The 18,519-nt window shown below is 36.9% G+C and overlaps 3 protein-coding genes across 10 annotated transcripts; 2 read left to right on the top strand and 1 right to left on the bottom strand.

Moving 5' to 3' along the window:
- Positions 1-634: 634 nt before the first annotated feature.
- Positions 635-16,493, top strand: LOC111880306 (transposon Tf2-1 polyprotein). 8 transcript variants are annotated; one of them, XM_052768505.1, is made up of 10 exons: positions 635-1,668; positions 2,321-2,414; positions 3,656-9,305; positions 9,958-10,051; positions 10,659-10,732; positions 11,285-11,419; positions 13,376-13,584; positions 13,842-13,902; positions 13,983-14,163; positions 14,246-16,493. In XM_052768505.1, the coding sequence occupies exon 3, from the start codon at positions 3,662-3,664 to the stop codon at positions 8,195-8,197; it is 4,536 nt and encodes a 1,511-aa protein (XP_052624465.1). In that variant the 5' UTR covers positions 635-1,668; positions 2,321-2,414; positions 3,656-3,661; the 3' UTR covers positions 8,198-9,305; positions 9,958-10,051; positions 10,659-10,732; positions 11,285-11,419; positions 13,376-13,584; positions 13,842-13,902; positions 13,983-14,163; positions 14,246-16,493. The 8 variants fall into 8 exon arrangements, with proteins under 8 accessions (XP_052624465.1, XP_052624463.1, XP_052624464.1 ...); XM_052768503.1 differs by having other exon boundaries at positions 10,659-10,735; XM_052768504.1 differs by having other exon boundaries at positions 10,659-10,735; positions 11,281-11,419.
- Positions 13,477-14,288, top strand: LOC128125856 (uncharacterized). The gene is made up of 3 exons (XM_052768978.1): positions 13,477-13,584; positions 13,961-14,163; positions 14,246-14,288. The coding sequence occupies exons 1-3, from the start codon at positions 13,477-13,479 to the stop codon at positions 14,286-14,288; spliced, it is 354 nt and encodes a 117-aa protein (XP_052624938.1).
- On the bottom strand, positions 14,603-17,721 carry LOC111880305 (plastidic glucose transporter 4). The gene is made up of 11 exons (XM_023876720.3): positions 17,243-17,721; positions 16,871-16,976; positions 16,590-16,790; positions 16,393-16,492; positions 16,214-16,326; positions 15,875-16,122; positions 15,640-15,786; positions 15,463-15,536; positions 15,253-15,341; positions 15,061-15,175; positions 14,603-14,975 (listed from the first exon to the last, which is right to left on the bottom strand). The coding sequence occupies exons 1-11, from the start codon at positions 17,487-17,489 to the stop codon at positions 14,793-14,795; spliced, it is 1,623 nt and encodes a 540-aa protein (XP_023732488.1). The 5' UTR covers positions 17,490-17,721; the 3' UTR covers positions 14,603-14,792.
- Between the last annotated feature and the right edge of the window lie 798 nt (positions 17,722-18,519).

Below are 18,519 nucleotides of genomic sequence, written 5' to 3'. Positions count from 1 at the left end.
AATTTGAAATTAATAGTCATTATGGTAGGTTTAATTTATGGAAACTAAATTAATGATATATTGGAAATTAAAAATGAAGTAAATGACAAGCAGAAAATAAATATATCTCATAATTATGACAAAATGACATGTGACCAATTGAATGAAAGAATGACATATGGCAAAATCATTCTTATTTAATGGGGTAGATAAGCTTTGCCAAACACCCTCTTAGATTAAACCTTGAAATGAGAATGGAGGAAGACGAAAGGAGAGAAGCAGCCACCCGCCATCGTCAGCCACCATACACCATCACCAGCACCAAGATGGTTCTCTCCAGCTATATAGGACCATCTCAGATCTACTAGATGATCTAACTTGATCGTTGGAGTCCGCTCCCGGGGCACAGTCCATGGGGCGACTCTAACGTATCTCTCTGATTGTGACCTCGCAGATCTGTCTTCGGCGTAGAAGCATCTCATCAGAGCAGGTGGTCGGATCCGATGTCGCATCAGGGACCATAACCAGGAGTAGGCTAGATCCAACGATCAAGTTAGATCGATGTGTATGAGGAGATGGTCAAGGCTTGGGCCATCCCATTTTAGGATCAATTAGTGTAACGCCCGGGTTTCAGGGCTAAGCATTTTTGTCAATGTAATAGTCTAGGTCAACTCTTGTAACTCTTTTTTTGAAGTAATAAAGATGAAATATTTGAGTATTTTGTGAATTATGTGAATTTATATGCTTATTATTTAATTATAAAGATATAATTAATAAAGAATAAAAACAAGCGTCAAAATTAAATTGTGAGATAAACCTGATATAATTACATAAAGTTGGAGAGTACGTTTCTGCCTACGCGTGGATATAAAGAACGTCGAAAACGGAGTTCGTATGCAAAAGATACGGCAGTTTTACGAAAATCAGACAGTAAAACACTGTTTTTCTTTAATCGCGTAAAACCGAATCGATCCTTTGCGGTACTTATGCTTTGCCGACGGGATTTCCGAGGGCGTTTTTGGACTCAAGATATGGTCTAGTATTTGATTTCATACTCGAAATATTTTTAACGAAAATATTTATAAAAGTTGCGAAAAAGGACATCGAGTGTCGTTTAGACGCAAAACTTTAAGTGCGATTTCCCGGGGTTCCATAACTCCAAAAATTAATCCGTTCGGGTTTATGGAATCCTTGAATTACCCTCTTTCATAAGAAATTTTCAAAAACGCAATCCGATGTTGAGATCTCGAGACACCCGATTTTGTGTGTTTTGGGCAATTAAAGGAGGAAAAAAACCCATGTGGACCCACATGACTTGCATGGGAGAAAAATCCCCAGCCAATTGCTTCTCCTCTTGGTCTTATCCACGTGATCTTCTCCTCATCCTCACTCTTTTGCTTGCACACTTCAATTTGTGAGTACATTGCTTGGCTGGAGGCATGGCCCAAACTTGTATGTGAGTGTGTGTGTTTACTATAAAATGAGGCTTAGACACCTTCATTTCTCACTCACAAAATCTGCCATCATCTTCCTCTTCTTCCCCTCTCTCTCTCTCTCTCTCAATCTTGATCTCTATATCCCTTTCTATCTCCCTTAGATTGAATAACCACCATTTCCACCACCTACTGTTGTCACAAGCTCCTCCGTCCAGCACCAATCTTGCACCATCACTACCATATTGGTGCCACCGTATGTCCTCCATTGCTAAGATTATTATTATTATTATTATTATTATTATTATTATTTTCCTATGTTGTTCGAACTCACTAGGGAAGCAAGGCAAATTCATGTGTTTTCTTTTTTTAAAACCTCATGCACATATGTGATGTATTTTCGATCAGTAGCCAAAAGAAAGAAGCCATTCATTTCTTTTATTAGCCATACATACAAATTGTTTGTTTGATCAGTAAAATCTGAAAATAAAGCTCAAACTTCCATTTATTTTATTGAAAACAAACCCTCAAGTTGTGTTTAGTTTACAAAAGTAGCCCATTCTTATTTCCTAATTTACAAACAACATATATATTTATATATGTAAATACGAAAGAAACATATATACATATTTTTCTTTTTTCCTTTTTCTTTTCCAAACTTCCATTTCAATTAACTACATATAGTCCTTATAGTAATTCAAAATAATTAAAAGCCCCCTCCATGGAATTTCATCGCAAAATAAGTCCAAGATGCAAACTTGGAATTTATATAATTCATTTTAGCCATTAATTTGAAAAGTATTGACAAACATAACACCATTTGATTTATTAAATTAGTAAATGGACCCCATACCTTGGTTAATTACCAAACTACCCTCCAAATATTAATTATATTAATATTTCCTTAGGAAACTAAATTTTCTCGGAGATTCATATTCACGGAAATACTACTCGACCTCCTCGCATCCATTCCAGAACACTAATCGTCTATCGAACGTTAAGGTGAGTGCATAGTTACTTTCAGCTTACACATAGATATGAAGTATTTTATATAAATTACGTGCTATATGTGCATATTATCTGAATACTTGCTATCTATGCTAGATGAACATTGTTATACATGTTTTCAATGATTTAAACTGTATATGTATTTTATATCTACGAAAATGTTGGGGTAAAACATGGGTAGATGTAATAGCTGATGTGTGATAAAATGATGAGAGGCCTCGATGTTGATGTTGTTGTTTCTGTCATCTAGCGGAGTATGGATGACGACCACGAACTCTTCTAGACAGTCCAGTGGAACGCTAGCAAGCTCGCAACCTGTAGGTGTTTGTGAACGACGTGTTCACCGGTGTACTCCATCCCCCACATGGTTGCCTTTAGGACATTTATTGCTGAGGAATCCCCTTAGCAGTAGTGTCCGTCCCGATGATGATCCTTAGGCTAGGTCCCTTATGATAGGTGTTTAGGGACGTAAAGTGAGGATAACGGGAACGGGTAATCGGGTTATTGTTGATTGAATTAATAAACTTATTTATTGTGGGTTGAAAACCCTGTGTGCTCACCAGGCTCCCAAGCCTGACCCACTTAGTTTTATGTATTACAGGTAGTGGCGCATGAGCATAGGTGTGATGTTTTGGACGAGGGATTACGGATATAGGCCTGTAGATATGAAATAATGTAGTAAGGCTTATATTGTACTGTTTATGCTTTTGATCTGTACGAACATGACATCCCGAGTCTTTTAATGAAATACATTTCTATGGAAATGCTTTTGATAAATCTTTATCATATTTTTGTTTTGGGACAAATTCCGCAACACTTTCATTTAAAATGTAACTCTGATTTTTAAACAAAGCATAAACAAACCGGTCTTTTGTGGCCGTGATTTTGGGGATGTCACAGTTGGTATCAGAGCATTAGTTTAAGCGAACTAGGAATTTGTAGGATTTCTAGACTTAAACTTAGAATGCTAAGCGATGATTGTGAGGTGTGAGCACTAGCTTATTTTAGGAATTGTGCCTAAAATGCTTTTATGTGCTAAATGCTTTATGCATAATATGCTGTTAATTGTTCGGATCTATGGTCTGTTGCCGACCGGATCTGGAAACCTTATGTGTTTAGAATTCTAAACGTACGACTACGATATTAGAACTAGCATGTAAACGTTTCGGAGTGATAAGGACGATTTAAACGTCTATCCTAAATAAAGATCTAAATTCACCTTATTCGGTGTATAGATCAAGATGGCAAGGACCCGTAGCGGAAACGTGAACGCGAATGGAGATAGGAACCAACCCCCAGTGGTTCAACAAATACCTGTTGTAGAAGAAGTTGCACCTGAACCAGTCACGATGGCCGGAGTGCAAGCGATGATCCAGGCTATGTTGGATCGTCAAATGGAGGAAACTAGACGTTTGCTCCAGCAAAATCGAGAGGAAGGCACTATTCAAATCGAACAGCCTGAGTTGAACGAAGGGCAGACTGAGGAAGGAGACTACAGTGGAACTGTTGGTCAAGTCAACCAACCAATAGTTCAAGAAAATAACCAAGATGACGGATTCGAGAGAAATGGATGCAAGTACAAGTATTTTCAGACTTGCAAGCCATCGACTTTCACGGGAAAGGAAGATCTAATCGGAGTCATGGATTGGATCTCGGAGATGGAGTTAGCTTTCATGACATGCGGTTGCAGAGGGAAACTACAGACCACGTTTGCAGTGCGTCAGTTTCGAGGAGGCGCTGTACGTTGGTGGAATACTTTGGGGAAGACTTTAAGCCCCAACAAACCCCTGGAACTGACATGGGCAGAATTTCTGGTACAATTCAAACGAAAGTACTGCTCAGCTCAAAACCTGCTCGAGCTAGAGAACCAGTTTCTAACCCTAAAGAAGGGGAGCATGTCAATCGATGAATACACGAACAACTTCACAGAAAAGATGGAATTTGCCTTGCGTCTTGTTCCGGATGAGCTGACGAAAATTGATAAGTACGCAAAGGGATTACCATGGGAGTACGCGGTGCCAGTGCGTCAGGCACCTACTTTGGAGGCAGCTATCTGGGCTGCCAAGTCTGTGGAGGATATGATTAAGGGAAGAGCTGCCAGCAAAGTCGAGGTTGGCGAGAAAAGGAAATTTGACGGATCCTCAAGGTCCGGTAAGAAGGGTAGATTCTCGAAGTTTGGTTCGAGAGGAGGAGGATCAGAAGCGAAGTGGTGTGACAAGTGCAAGAAAAAGCACTCTGGGAAGTGTGATGGAGGGGTCACTTGTTACAAATGCGGAAAGCCTGGGCACTATGCCAATGAATGCACGTTCACTAAGAAGGTCTGTTATGAGTGCAACGAGGAGGGGCACATTTCAAGGGATTGCCCGAAGAAGAAGGAGACGGGAAGACCCAACATACCACCGAAGCCGAAGGCAAGAGCCTTCCAGATGACGCTCGAGGCTGCAAAGGAGGCAGCAGACGTCGCTTCAGGTACCTTTCTTGTAAATGGTTTGCCTGCAAATATACTATTTGATTCCGGAGCCAACTACTCCTTTGTATCACATAAATTTGGTGGGAAATTAGCATTGCCTATAGAAAAACTAGATAATGCCCTGATTGTAGAAGTTGCCAGTGGCAAATTCGTACATGTTAGTAATCGTATTAGGAACATCGTCATTGACCTAAACGGAAACGAATTCCACGAAGAGCTATTACCCATAGAGTTAAACGGTTTTGACATCGTTTTGGGTATGGATTGGCTTAGCGCTAACGATGCTGAGATTCAATGCCGGAAGAAGATAGTAAAGGTGAACCCACCCGGAAAGGAATCATTTATGGTGTACGGGGACAAACGCAGAGTGAATTCTGGAATCATCTCCCTGATGAAAGCCAGGAAATGTTTGTCAAAGGGATGTGCATCATACTTGGCATTCGTAATCGATGCCAAGAAGGAGAAGAAAGAGGTGCAGAATATACCGGTTGTGTGCGATTATCCGGAAGTCTTTCCCGAAGATCTTCCCGGATTACCACCTGATAGACAAGTGGAGTTTCGTATAGACTTGTTACCAGGAACAACACCGATAGCAAAGGCACCTTACCGATTAGCACCGACGGAGATGAAGGAGCTCATGACGCAACTTCAGGAGCTGTTGGACAACGGTTTTATTCGACCTAGTTCATCACCCTGGGGAGCTCCGGTGTTATTCGTGAAGAAGAAAGACGGAAGTATGAGAATGTGTATAGACTACCGAGAGCTGAATAAGGCAACGGTGAAGAACAAGTATCCATTACCGAGGATTGATGACCTATTCGATCAGCTGCAAGGTTCGAGCTACTTCTCAAAGATCGATCTTAGGTCAGGATATCATCAGCTAAAGGTGAGAAAGCAGGATATTGAGAAGACTGCATTCAGAACGAGATATGGACACTACGAGTTCTTGGTTATGTCATTCGGGCTAACCAATGCTCCCGCAGCATTCATGGATTTGATGAATAGGGTTTGTAAACCATTCCTCGATAAATCCGTGATAGTGTTCATCGACGACATTCTCATCTACTCGAAAAGCCAAGAGGAGCATGGTAAGCATCTACGGGAAGTATTAGAAGTGTTGAAGAAGGAGAAGCTTTTTGCAAAGTTCTCCAAATGCGACTTTTGGATACGGGAAGTCCAATTCTTGGGTCATGTTGTTAACCAGGAGGGAATAATGGTTGACCCCGCAAAGATCGAGGCTGTGATGAAGTGGGAACGTCCGAAAAGTCCCACGGAAATTCGAAGCTTTCTAGGATTAGCCGGATATTATCGACGATTTATCCAAGGCTTTTCTTCGATAGCTGCTCCATTAACAGCTTTGACTCATAAAGGAGCTACATATACGTGGAGTGAGAAACACGATGAGGCATTCGAGAAACTAAAGAAGAAGTTATGTGAAGCACCGATACTTTCTCTACCCGATGGAGTCGAAGATTTCGCGGTTTATAGTGATGCTTCTGGAGTCGGGTTGGGTTGTGTTCTGACCCAAAGAGAAAAGGTGATAGCATACGCATCTCGACAATTGAAAGAGCACGAAAAGAACTACCCCACTCATGATCTGGAGTTGGCAGCGGTAGTTTTTGCCTTAAAGATATGGAGGCATTACCTCTACGGCACAAAGTGCAAACTCTTCACTGATCATAAGAGTCTCCAGTATCTCTTTAATCAGAAGGAGTTGAACATGAGGCAACGACGCTGGCTAGAACTTCTCAAGGACTACGACTGTGAGATACTTTACCACCCAGGTAAAGCAAATATTGTTGCTGATGCTCTCAGTCGGAAAGTCAATCTGGAAAGGAAAAGGCCAAGGGCGTTAAGAATTGAAGTCGTCTCGACGATTGTCGAAAGTATCAGGAAAGCTCAAGAAGAAGCTTTAGAGAAAAATGACCGAAAGGAAGAACGTTTGGGAAGAACGTTAGTGTTCGGTACAAACAGTCGTGGACTGAAGGTATTCCAAGATCGAATTTGGGTACCTAAGACGGGAGGAATAAGAGATCTTCTGATGGAAGAAGCACACAAGACCATGTACTCGATTCATCCCGGTAGCACTAAAATGTATAGGGACCTAAAACCCTACTACTGGTGGCCGACGATGAAGCTCGATGTTGCGAAGTATGTGGCCGAGTGCGTAACATGTGCGAGGGTTAAGGCACAACATCAGAAACCGTATGGGAGTTTAGAACCTTTACCTGTACCCATGGGTAAATGGGAAGACATCACCATGGATTTTGTGACTAAACTGCCCAGGACGAAGAACGGTCACGACATGATTTGGGTAGTCGTGGATCGTTTCACCAAGAGTGCACACTTCATAGCAGCCAACGAGAAGTGGTCTATGGATAAGCTCGCAAATGCTTACGTGAAGGAAATTGTAAGACTTCACGGTGTTCCTCTTACGATTGTATCAGATCGTGATAGTCGTTTCACGTCAAGGTTTTGGAGGAGTCTACAAGAGGAGTTAGGTACAAAGTTGTGTTTGAGTACTGCTTATCATCCGCAAACTGATGGTCAGAGCGAAAGAACGATTCAAACATTGGAAGATATGCTAAGAGCATGTACCCTCGAATTCCAAGGAAATTGGGACGAGCACTTACCTCTGGTAGAATTTTCCTACAACAATAGTTTTCACTCGAGCATCAAGATGGCACCTTACCAAGCCTTGTATGGACAGAAGTGTCGTACGCCGTCTTGTTGGCTTGAAGCCGGAGAGAAGCAGTTTATGGGCCCCGAGATAGTCCATGAGACTGCTGAGAAGTTGAAGGTGATTAGGGAAAGAATGTTAGCAGCCCAGGATCGTCAGAAGAGCTATGCTGACAAGAAAAGACGACCGATAACCTTCGAAGATGGGGATTCCGTTTTGCTTAAAGTCTCACCGTGGAAGGGACTTATAAGATTCGGGAAACGAGGAAAGTTGAGTCCAAGGTTTATTGGACCATTCAAAGTTCTTCAGAAGATAGGGAACCAAGCTTACAAGTTGGAATTGCCCGAAGAACTCAATGGTATTCATAACACTTTCCATGTGTGTTATTTGAGGAAATTCACGGGAGATGTTCCCGACATAATTCCAATCTCAGAGTTAAGGATGGATGAGAATAAAAGGCTGGTCGAAGAGCCTGAGGCAATTGTTGACCATAAGACTAAGAAGTTACGACGCAAGATGGTCGACTTGGTGCTAGTCCGATGGAAACATTCGAATGGGCCGAATCTCACTTGGGAAACAGAGGATGACATGATGAGTCGCTATCCACATCTGTTTGCTGATGCATGATTCCGGGACGGAATCATCCTAAGGGGGAGAGAATTGTAACGCCCGGGTTTCAGGGCTAAGCATTTTTGTCAATGTAATAGTCTAGGTCAACTCTTGTAACTCTTTTTTTGAAGTAATAAAGATGAAATATTTGAGTATTTTGTGAATTATGTGAATTTATATGCTTATTATTTAATTATAAAGATATAATTAATAAAGAATAAAAACAAGCGTCAAAATTAAATTGTGAGATAAACCTGATATAATTACATAAAGTTGGAGAGTACGTTTCTGCCTACGCGTGGATATAAAGAACGTCGAAAACGGAGTTCGTATGCAAAAGATACGGCAGTTTTACGAAAATCAGACAGTAAAACACTGTTTTTCTTTAATCGCGTAAAACCGAATCGATCCTTTGCGGTACTTATGCTTTGCCGACGGGATTTCCGAGGGCGTTTTTGGACTCAAGATATGGTCTAGTATTTGATTTCATACTCGAAATATTTTTAACGAAAATATTTATAAAAGTTGCGAAAAAGGACATCGAGTGTCGTTTAGACGCAAAACTTTAAGTGCGATTTCCCGGGGTTCCATAACTCCAAAAATTAATCCGTTCGGGTTTATGGAATCCTTGAATTACCCTCTTTCATAAGAAATTTTCAAAAACGCAATCCGATGTTGAGATCTCGAGACACCCGATTTTGTGTGTTTTGGGCAATTAAAGGAGGAAAAAAACCCATGTGGACCCACATGACTTGCATGGGAGAAAAATCCCCAGCCAATTGCTTCTCCTCTTGGTCTTATCCACGTGATCTTCTCCTCATCCTCACTCTTTTGCTTGCACACTTCAATTTGTGAGTACATTGCTTGGTTGGAGGCATGGCCCAAACTTGTATGTGAGTGTGTGTGTTTACTATAAAATGAGGCTTAGACACCTTCATTTCTCACTCACAAAATCTGCCATCATCTTCCTCTTCTTCCCCTCTCTCTCTCTCTCTCTCAATCTTGATCTCTATATCCCTTTCTATCTCCCTTAGATTGAATAACCACCATTTCCACCACCTACTGTTGTCACAAGCTCCTCCGTCCAGCACCAATCTTGCACCATCACTACCATATTGGTGCCACCGTATGTCCTCCATTGCTAAGATTATTATTATTATTATTATTATTATTATTATTATTTTCCTATGTTGTTCGAACTCACTAGGGAAGCAAGGCAAATTCATGTGTTTTCTTTTTTTAAAACCTCATGCACATATGTGATGTATTTTCGATCAGTAGCCAAAAGAAAGAAGCCATTCATTTCTTTTATTAGCCATACATACAAATTGTTTGTTTGATCAGTAAAATCTGAAAATAAAGCTCAAACTTCCATTTATTTTATTGAAAACAAACCCTCAAGTTGTGTTTAGTTTACAAAAGTAGCCCATTCTTATTTCTTAATTTACAAACAACATATATATTTATATATGTAAATACGAAAGAAACATATATACATATTTTTCTTTTTTCCTTTTTCTTTTCCAAACTTCCATTTCAATTAACTACATATAGTCCTTATAGTAATTCAAAATAATTAAAAGCCCCCTCCATGGAATTTCATCGCAAAATAAGTCCAAGATGCAAACTTGGAATTTATATAATTCATTTTAGCCATTAATTTGAAAAGTATTGACAAACATAACACCATTTGATTTATTAAATTAGTAAATGGACCCCATACCTTGGTTAATTACCAAACTACCCTCCAAATATTAATTATATTAATATTTCCTTAGGAAACTAAATTTTCTCGGAGATTCATATTCACGGAAATACTACTCGACCTCCTCGCATCCATTCCAGAACACTAATCGTCTATCGAACGTTAAGGTGAGTGCATAGTTACTTTCAGCTTACACATAGATATGAAGTATTTTATATAAATTACGTGCTATATGTGCATATTATCTGAATACTTGCTATCTATGCTAGATGAACATTGTTATACATGTTTTCAATGATTTAAACTGTATATGTATTTTATATCTACGAAAATGTTGGGGTAAAACATGGGTAGATGTAATAGCTGATGTGTGATAAAATGATGAGAGGCCTCGATGTTGATGTTGTTGTTTCTGTCATCTAGCGGAGTATGGATGACGACCACGAACTCTTCTAGACAGTCCAGTGGAACGCTAGCAGGCTCGCAACCTGTAGGTGTTTGTGAACGACGTGTTCACCGGTGTACTCCATCCCCCACATGGTTGCCTTTAGGACATTTATTGCTGAGGAATCCCCTTAGCAGTAGTGTCCGTCCCGATGATGATCCTTAGGCTAGGTCCCTTATGATAGGTGTTTAGGGACGTAAAGTGAGGATAACGGGAACGGGTAATCGGGTTATTGTTGATTGAATTAATAAACTTATTTATTGTGGGTTGAAAACCCTGTGTGCTCACCAGGCTCCCAAGCCTGACCCACTTAGTTTTATGTATTACAGGTAGTGGCGCATGAGCATAGGTGTGATGTTTTGGACGAGGGATTACGGATATAGGCCTGTAGATATGAAATAATGTAGTAAGGCTTATATTGTACTGTTTATGCTTTTGATCTGTACGAACATGACATCCCGAGTCTTTTAATGAAATACATTTCTATGGAAATGCTTTTGATAAATCTTTATCATATTTTTGTTTTGGGACAAATTCCGCAACACTTTCATTTAAAATGTAACTCTGATTTTTAAACAAAGCATAAACAAACCGGTCTTTTGTGGCCGTGATTTTGGGGATGTCACAATTAGTTAGTGGCTAGGTTGTATGCGCTTTAGAGGTCTGGGAGCACAACCTAGCCCATAACTAGTTGGGCCTGAACTGGGTTGGCTAAATCATAATCTAATTGTCTATTGACTAGATATATAAATAGAGCACCTCCTCCTCCACAAGGAGGATCTCTCATTCTCAGACATAAGCCTCCATTGTATAAATACACCTTTCCCATCAAAATATTTCTCCATAGAGGAGAAACCATCTCCCATACACATCGATCTGACTTGACTGTTGGAGTATGCTTTTAGACACAATCCCTAAGACAGTTCTAACAATTTTGTTCTTTGATGGAAGGTAGAAATCAAGTCAGGAACCCGCTTATGACACCTACTCCAGACCTGACACCAAGACTCGATAACCCAATTCTTTGTCACATCAGTGGATCTTATGATTACTTGCACTTAACATAAATAACCCAATATTACAAAAACGGGTAAGGAACTTTGGTTTGGTCATAATAAGGTAATATCATATGTAATTACCAGTCATATTATTCTATTTTGAACAGGCCAAACAAAATTAATAGTCAATTATATAAAAAAAACATGGTTATAAAGACCAAAGTTTTAGTTAACCAAAAAAAGATATCGATTATTGCTACGGGTGTTGTTATTAGCACCTAAAACCACCTTCATGACTATAATTAACCTACCTTCATGACTATAATTAACCTAATGACATGACTTATTTTTTTCAATTTCCATTTTCATTATTAAGGGGGTGTTTGGATAGGACAAAAATAGGTTGTTTATTGCTTAATCCCACCAAAATAAGTAAATTTAAGTGTTTGGATAGGAGTCTTTAAAAATCAGTTTATTGCTGTAGGAATAAGCTAAATAAGTTGATTTTAATAAGCAAGGGGTGAATGTTTATTGCTTATTGCTTATTGATTATTTTACTCATATAAGCTGTTTTATTTGCCAAACACTTCAAATGCTTATTGTTTATTGCTTATTCTCACCGCAATAAACTAATTCGAACATATTTTAAAAAAATGTTTATTCCCACCATAATAAGAAAATAAGCAATAAACTAATAAACTAAAAATTATTTATCCAAACACCCCCTAATAACTAAATTTCTATTTTAGATGCACCTTAACTAGATAATTGACTGTAACACTTGTGAAAATTACATAATTACATGTTTAGTCATTTTATTTACATTCATATTTGATTCCTAATTTTTTATTTATAAAATTACTCTTACATCTTTATTATTATTATTATTATTATTATTATTATTATTATTATTATACACACACATTGTTTATGATACGAGGAACGACGAACATAGTTATATTATTATAATGAGTAGCGAAGACTCTATTTATACAAGAAGTATTTTGAGATTATTCAGATTTGGTAATTATAAAAAACAATAATTTTGAAAAAAATATAATATATATATATATATATATATATATATATATATATATATATATATATATATATATTATTCGTGTTCGTTTGCTTATTTAAATGAACAAAAATCATATTTAGATTTGTTTATTTATTAAATAAACAGAAAATAATTGAGTTTTTATCAAAACTTATAAACATTTGGATATATGTTGGGTTTGTTTACTATTATAGTTACATTTTAGTAATAACATTAAATTTAAAAATACAAATGTTAAAAATATATATCGGATTGAAACCGAACCGCACTGAAAAATTTTGTTTTTGCAAAGCTAGAAGCCGCAACGTAGGTTAAAAATATATATATCATATTTAGATTCGTTCCTAACCCGCATACTATTCAAACATTAGTTATGTGGTCTGATTCTATTAGATTGATTGGAAGTCAACGAAATGCGTTAGAGACTGTGTTGATGATTGTTTTTGGTGTATTTCGAATTTTAAAAATTTCATTATTGTTTGAACGGTAAATCCATCATTTTTTTATGAGGTGGTTGATAGATCGTTTTTTTTTTTTTTTTTTTTTTTTTTTTTTTTTTTTTTTTTTTCTAATAGATGTAAGAAAACTAAGTTGTGTTTTAATTTCTTGGTTTTAAAACCCAATTTTAGCTTCTATTTTATTGTAAAGTGTATTTTTAACTCTTCATTAGTTTTTAAATAAAATTACGTTGTTATAACAAAAATTAATGAATTTTTGTCAAACTATATAGAACGCTTGAATATATATTCGGTTTGTTTATCATTATATTTTTGGTGAATAACTATAAATTTAAAAGTTTAAATAATATATATTTGGTTTGTTTATCATTATATTTTTGGTGAATAACAATAAATTTAAAAGTACAAATATTAAAGGACATTGTAATTAAAAATTTATTAAATAATACAAAATATTTTATTATAATATAAATATAATTAAATAAAAGTTATTGGAAAATACTTAAGTTGAAAGTTTGTATATGTTATAGGTTCTTATACTGTGCCATTAAAATTCCCCTGTCGGTACTAATGGTGTTTCGGTAGAAAATTCATACAAAACATGCTTATTAGATTAAACCTTGAAACGATAATGGAGGAAGACGAGAGGAGAGAAGCAGCAATCGCATCAGCTGCGTGTCTGAACCCTAAATTCAAGCCCTCATCTGCTGTTGCCCAAGCTCGCCTTTCAAAATTCCAGGTTCCATGATTCAACTTTTTTTATCAAAATTATGATATTGGGTCTGTGATAACTCGTCGATTCCTCCGATTATCTACAAACAGTAGCTATATCGGATTTATTCTGATATCTGATTCTGCTTCTCCTATTCTCTTCGATTTAGGAATCCAAAGTTCTATTTGCATTACCATGTCGGAATCTATTTTGGAATTCCAATTCATAATAATAGGAACTGTAACTGACTATGATCTGTTTGATTGTGACCCTTTCATCGATAGGAACTGCACAAGAGGCGATTACAGATAAAAGAAAAATCCAAGGTCAAAAAGAAATCACAAGGTTCGTTCGACAGCTTCCATTAAAACTAAATTTTATTTATTTTGTTGTTCACTGTAAGGTGATGAATCATGGTTCTTCAGGGAAGGCATCTAGGCCAAACAGATTAGAAGAGAAGGATAGCCATGTTGATGAATTTGCAGCAAGCAAAATCCCATGTAAAACAGCTGAAGATACAAGCAGTTCTACTTCTACCTCATTAGATGTTTCTTCAATGTCAAAACCACAAATACCATCAAAGAAACCATATAAGTTACACTGGGGGTAAGTTATTATCATTTTTTTTATAGCTTTTGGTGTTCATAAATGGTTTTTAGTTTTACTAATTTTGCATATTAATTTGTAGGCTTGACACCAAAGAAAGATGGGAAAGGAAATCCAACATGTAGTCCAGAGATCAAGATTCTTAGGATCACTGTGTAATGTGTTTTCACTTTTCCGTTCAGTTCTGAAGGGATAAATGATGTATGTTTGGAGTAAGTAACAAGTGTCAAATACACAAAGAATCTCTTTTTGTTTGAATATGAGTAAATGACCGTTTTACCCTTCTGAATGAAAAACTGTCCTATATATCTATATGCATAAAGTCCTATTCTCATTCAGTAAAAAAGAAAAACAGTTTAGGGGTTTCGTTTTCTTTAACCAGTAGTTGAATAGGTAATGACCGTTTTACCCTTACAATCTCGAAGTAAATATCACAACATTCATCAAATTTTTACTTTGATATATCTCAAGAAACACTGAAATCCCAAAAGTCAAATGTGTCAAAAAAGTGCCCATAGTATCAGAAAATTTACAATGTGAGCACAGATTGCAGAAACTAACTTATTATTAATATGAAGATGAACACCTAAAAATGTGCATATAGATATAGTGAGCTATATCTATATATGTTATATAGCTGGGCTAAGTTCACGTTCAATATCTTCCAAAGATCTCCCCTTTGTTTCAACAACATTGGCAGCTATGTACATAACTGCAAGAACACAAATCGATGCAAATCCCAGGTACACTTTGCTTATCCCAAATTTAGTCACCACACTCAAGAAATACAACCCAATTACAAAGTTTGATATCTGCTCATTAAAAAACATCACCATTTGTTAGTAAAAATAATCATTTTTTATTTTTTTAAAAAGATTGAACATAAAATAAACTTACCCAATGCATTCCAAGTGATAAGGCAACTGCTTTTGCTCTAATTCTGGAGGCAAATATCTCTGGTAATAGTAGAGCAGGAACAGGTCCAGCACCAAGTGAAAATGATAGCACATACCTAAAGAATTAATAATTAATATGTTGTGATTAATTATATGAATAAATTTATATAATTTGTTAAAAAATTGAACTTACAAAATAGTCCCGATGACAGCAAGTGGTCCGGAATATGGTGCTAAAACTTTCCAAGTGAAGGATAATGAGAGCAGCATCATGGAAATAGCCTTGCAGACAAAACACGTGTATCAAATATTTTTTAAATGTTTTTGAACTTTATATAATTACAAAAATGATATTTAACAAAATTCACCATCTTTTTTTTACCAATTTAAATCATGTGCATACCATTCCAGAAAAGCTTGTGATGAGAAGACTTTTCCTCCCTTGTTTATCCATCAAAGAAGACGCAATCATTGTGCCTGAAATTAAAATCAACTTCCATCCTTCAGAAAAAAAAAAAAACAACATTTTACCATTTTCCATCTCCAAATTTAAAAACCAAAAAAAAAAAAGTCATCAAACCAAAAACATTCGCAGCTCCAACAGCAGCACTTGCTGCCACATCAGATGCAACGCCAGCTGTACGGAAGACAGAAGTGGAATAATACACAACCGCATTTATTCCAGCCAATTGTTGGAACAAGAAAAGTGCTGCACCAACACTCACAACTGCCATCAAAAAATAAAAAATAAAAAATAAAAATGTTAAGTGTTTTATAATGGAATTAAATTATTAAATGTAGTGATTTGATTTCACCTTTGAAATAGCGGGAACTGAAAAGGTCAAACCAACCAGCATCTTGTTCTTCTGAGCCTTGATTGGATGCACTCAAGTCCGCCATAACTTCGGTGACCTTCCCCTCACCGTATAATGTCTTTATTGCTTTTTCAGCATCCGAGATTTTCCCATGCTGAACAAGCCAACGAGGGGATTCTGGAGAAAATGCCATTCCAATTGCCAATAGAACTGAAGGGATCACTGCAATACCAAACATTGTTCTCCACCTGCAAAACAAAACAAACAGACTGAGTACTCACAGGACAGAACAGAACAGGCTGTACTGTGTTTTGAAAATAGTGGAAAACGTTAAATCACCATAGAGGGTTTCCGGCTAAGGGTAGTCCAGCTACCAAAGCTGCAAGGATTCCAATGCAAATGAATAGCTGGTTGATAGATCCAAGTGTGCCACGGATTTCGGTTGGTGATATCTAAAAAAAATATTTAATGTGAGAAATGTAAAGTTTTTGAATAAAAATGTAGAATCTTCTTTTTACCTCGGATATGTAGAGAGGGACAATAGCAGATGATATGCCAATTCCAATGCCAGCAAGCAAGCGGCCTATGATCATGGTTTGTACATTTGTAGCTGTGGCACTGGAAATTCGGATGATCATATTTTAATAACATGTGTAAATACAGAATCATAACCACAATTGTGATAGCTAAAAGATGGGAGAATCTCATATCAAACCAAAGAAATGCTCCAACTGCAAGTGGAATTGCATCAAGTAGAAAAGTTTTTGTTCTTCCGAATTGGTCAGCTAGAGATCCTCCTGTAAATGAACCAACTGTGGCACCAGCAAGAGTTGAGCTAACAATCCATCCTTGTAGGACTGTGTTTTCAGCAATACCAAGATCCTTGGCAAGATACTCAAGTGCACCATTGACAACACTGAAGCAGAAAACAGATTGGAAATTAGATGAATTATATTATAGAACAGTTTTATGATATGTAAGAGTTATGCGATGTACCCTAGATGATATCCGAACAATATTGCTCCCAGACTTGCAATACCAACATAAGGCAAAACTGATCCAGAAGACTTTGATTGGATCTTGAGAGGAGTAATATCTCCATCTGTATTTGATCATTTGTGTTAGAAAATGGTGATTCTAAATTGAATGTCTAATGGTTTTGACAAGTAGATGATTGCCAGAATACACAAGTTGATTGCAACATTCAAAATCTCAAACAACATTAAACTTTTATGATGAACAACTTAACCGAACTAATTGATTCACAGAAGAATCAAATGACATTAGGTCAAACACCAACACACAGAATACTTGTGCGCAAAATTGGAACGAATTATGAAATAGAGAGCATAATCCAATGAAACTAACCGGAAGCTTGAGCTTTGACTGATCTGGACTTTGTAGAGGAGCGGAACACACTTCCGGCGCCGGCGCTACCAGGCTCTATGCGGCGCATATGACCGGCACCGAGTCGCGAGACAAAATCAGAATCTCTCCCGTTCCCAATCATGCGCACCGTGCTTTTTCTGTTCCTGAATTGACACGAACCCGACGAAACCCTACTGCTACGATTTTGGACATGGAAACCATTGACACTGACGCTTAGAGCTTGCATCTTCAGTTACAAAATTTCCAGAAATCAACACGGTTTATAACTTGTGAAAGCAATGCTTGTAATGAACAGGATCGAATGTAGGGAAAACGCAGAGAATTTAAACAAATTGATTGAACTCGAGTGAGTGTTGATCTGAAGGTGGAGGAGGTATGAGGGGTGGGAGTGGGACCCTGACGTGTTCTTGTTGTTTCCGTTGCTTTGGTGGCACCGATCCAATCGACATGTATTTTATTTGTAGTTTGAGAAAATATGTAATGTTGTTGAATTTGTTGAAATTTGGTTAGATTTCGGATTGGATTTTAGTACACGCAGATGTCATGTGACTTTCTTCATCCTAATCGGATGACACTTCCACGTGCTTCTGCGTATTATACAGTACATAATAATCACTTTGAAATATTTCATTATTAATTGAAATAATTACTAATCATATGGTCATGTCATATCATTTTATATTACGTGATTAACAATAAAATTATAAATTAAAGAGAAATGATCATAATTTGAAAAAAAATAAAATATATTCCTTTTTTTTTTTAACAATTAAATAAGAAAGGTTAGCGTAAATCTAACGAAAAATTCAAAAGAATAGACAATATCAAATTTAACCTTCAAAACATCCCACTAACACTAACACTAACTTTCTTTCCCATGCAGAATCTAATTATAGGAACAAATTCCTTCTACTATCATAAAAAAAAACATAGTTACGGAAGTTTCAAAGAAGCCACCACATGGCCACAATTATAAACTCCAACACTGTTCGTTTTACATTAGAAATTCGACCCTTATTGATCCAATTAACAACATCTTCGACCCCCACAAAGGTAGGGTGGTCCAAATCACATCATCTGTCTAGAAAACACAACTACACAACCACAAATGATAATATGCGACATATTTTCAAGTCCGAGTTACAAATGCCGCAAACAATTCAAAAACATCCCATACTAAAATTTTGGATTGTGGATAGAAAAAAGAATTCCGAAATTTCAAGAAAAAAAATATGAAATTCAAAAACAATTTTGAA

The sequence above is a fragment of the Lactuca sativa genome, chromosome 2 (assembly GCF_002870075.4).
Source record: "Lactuca sativa cultivar Salinas chromosome 2, Lsat_Salinas_v11, whole genome shotgun sequence".
Taxonomy (NCBI): Eukaryota; Viridiplantae; Streptophyta; class Magnoliopsida; order Asterales; family Asteraceae; genus Lactuca; species Lactuca sativa.
The sequence above is the reverse complement of the archived record's forward strand: the minus strand, read 5'-3'. Positions and strand labels throughout refer to the sequence as shown.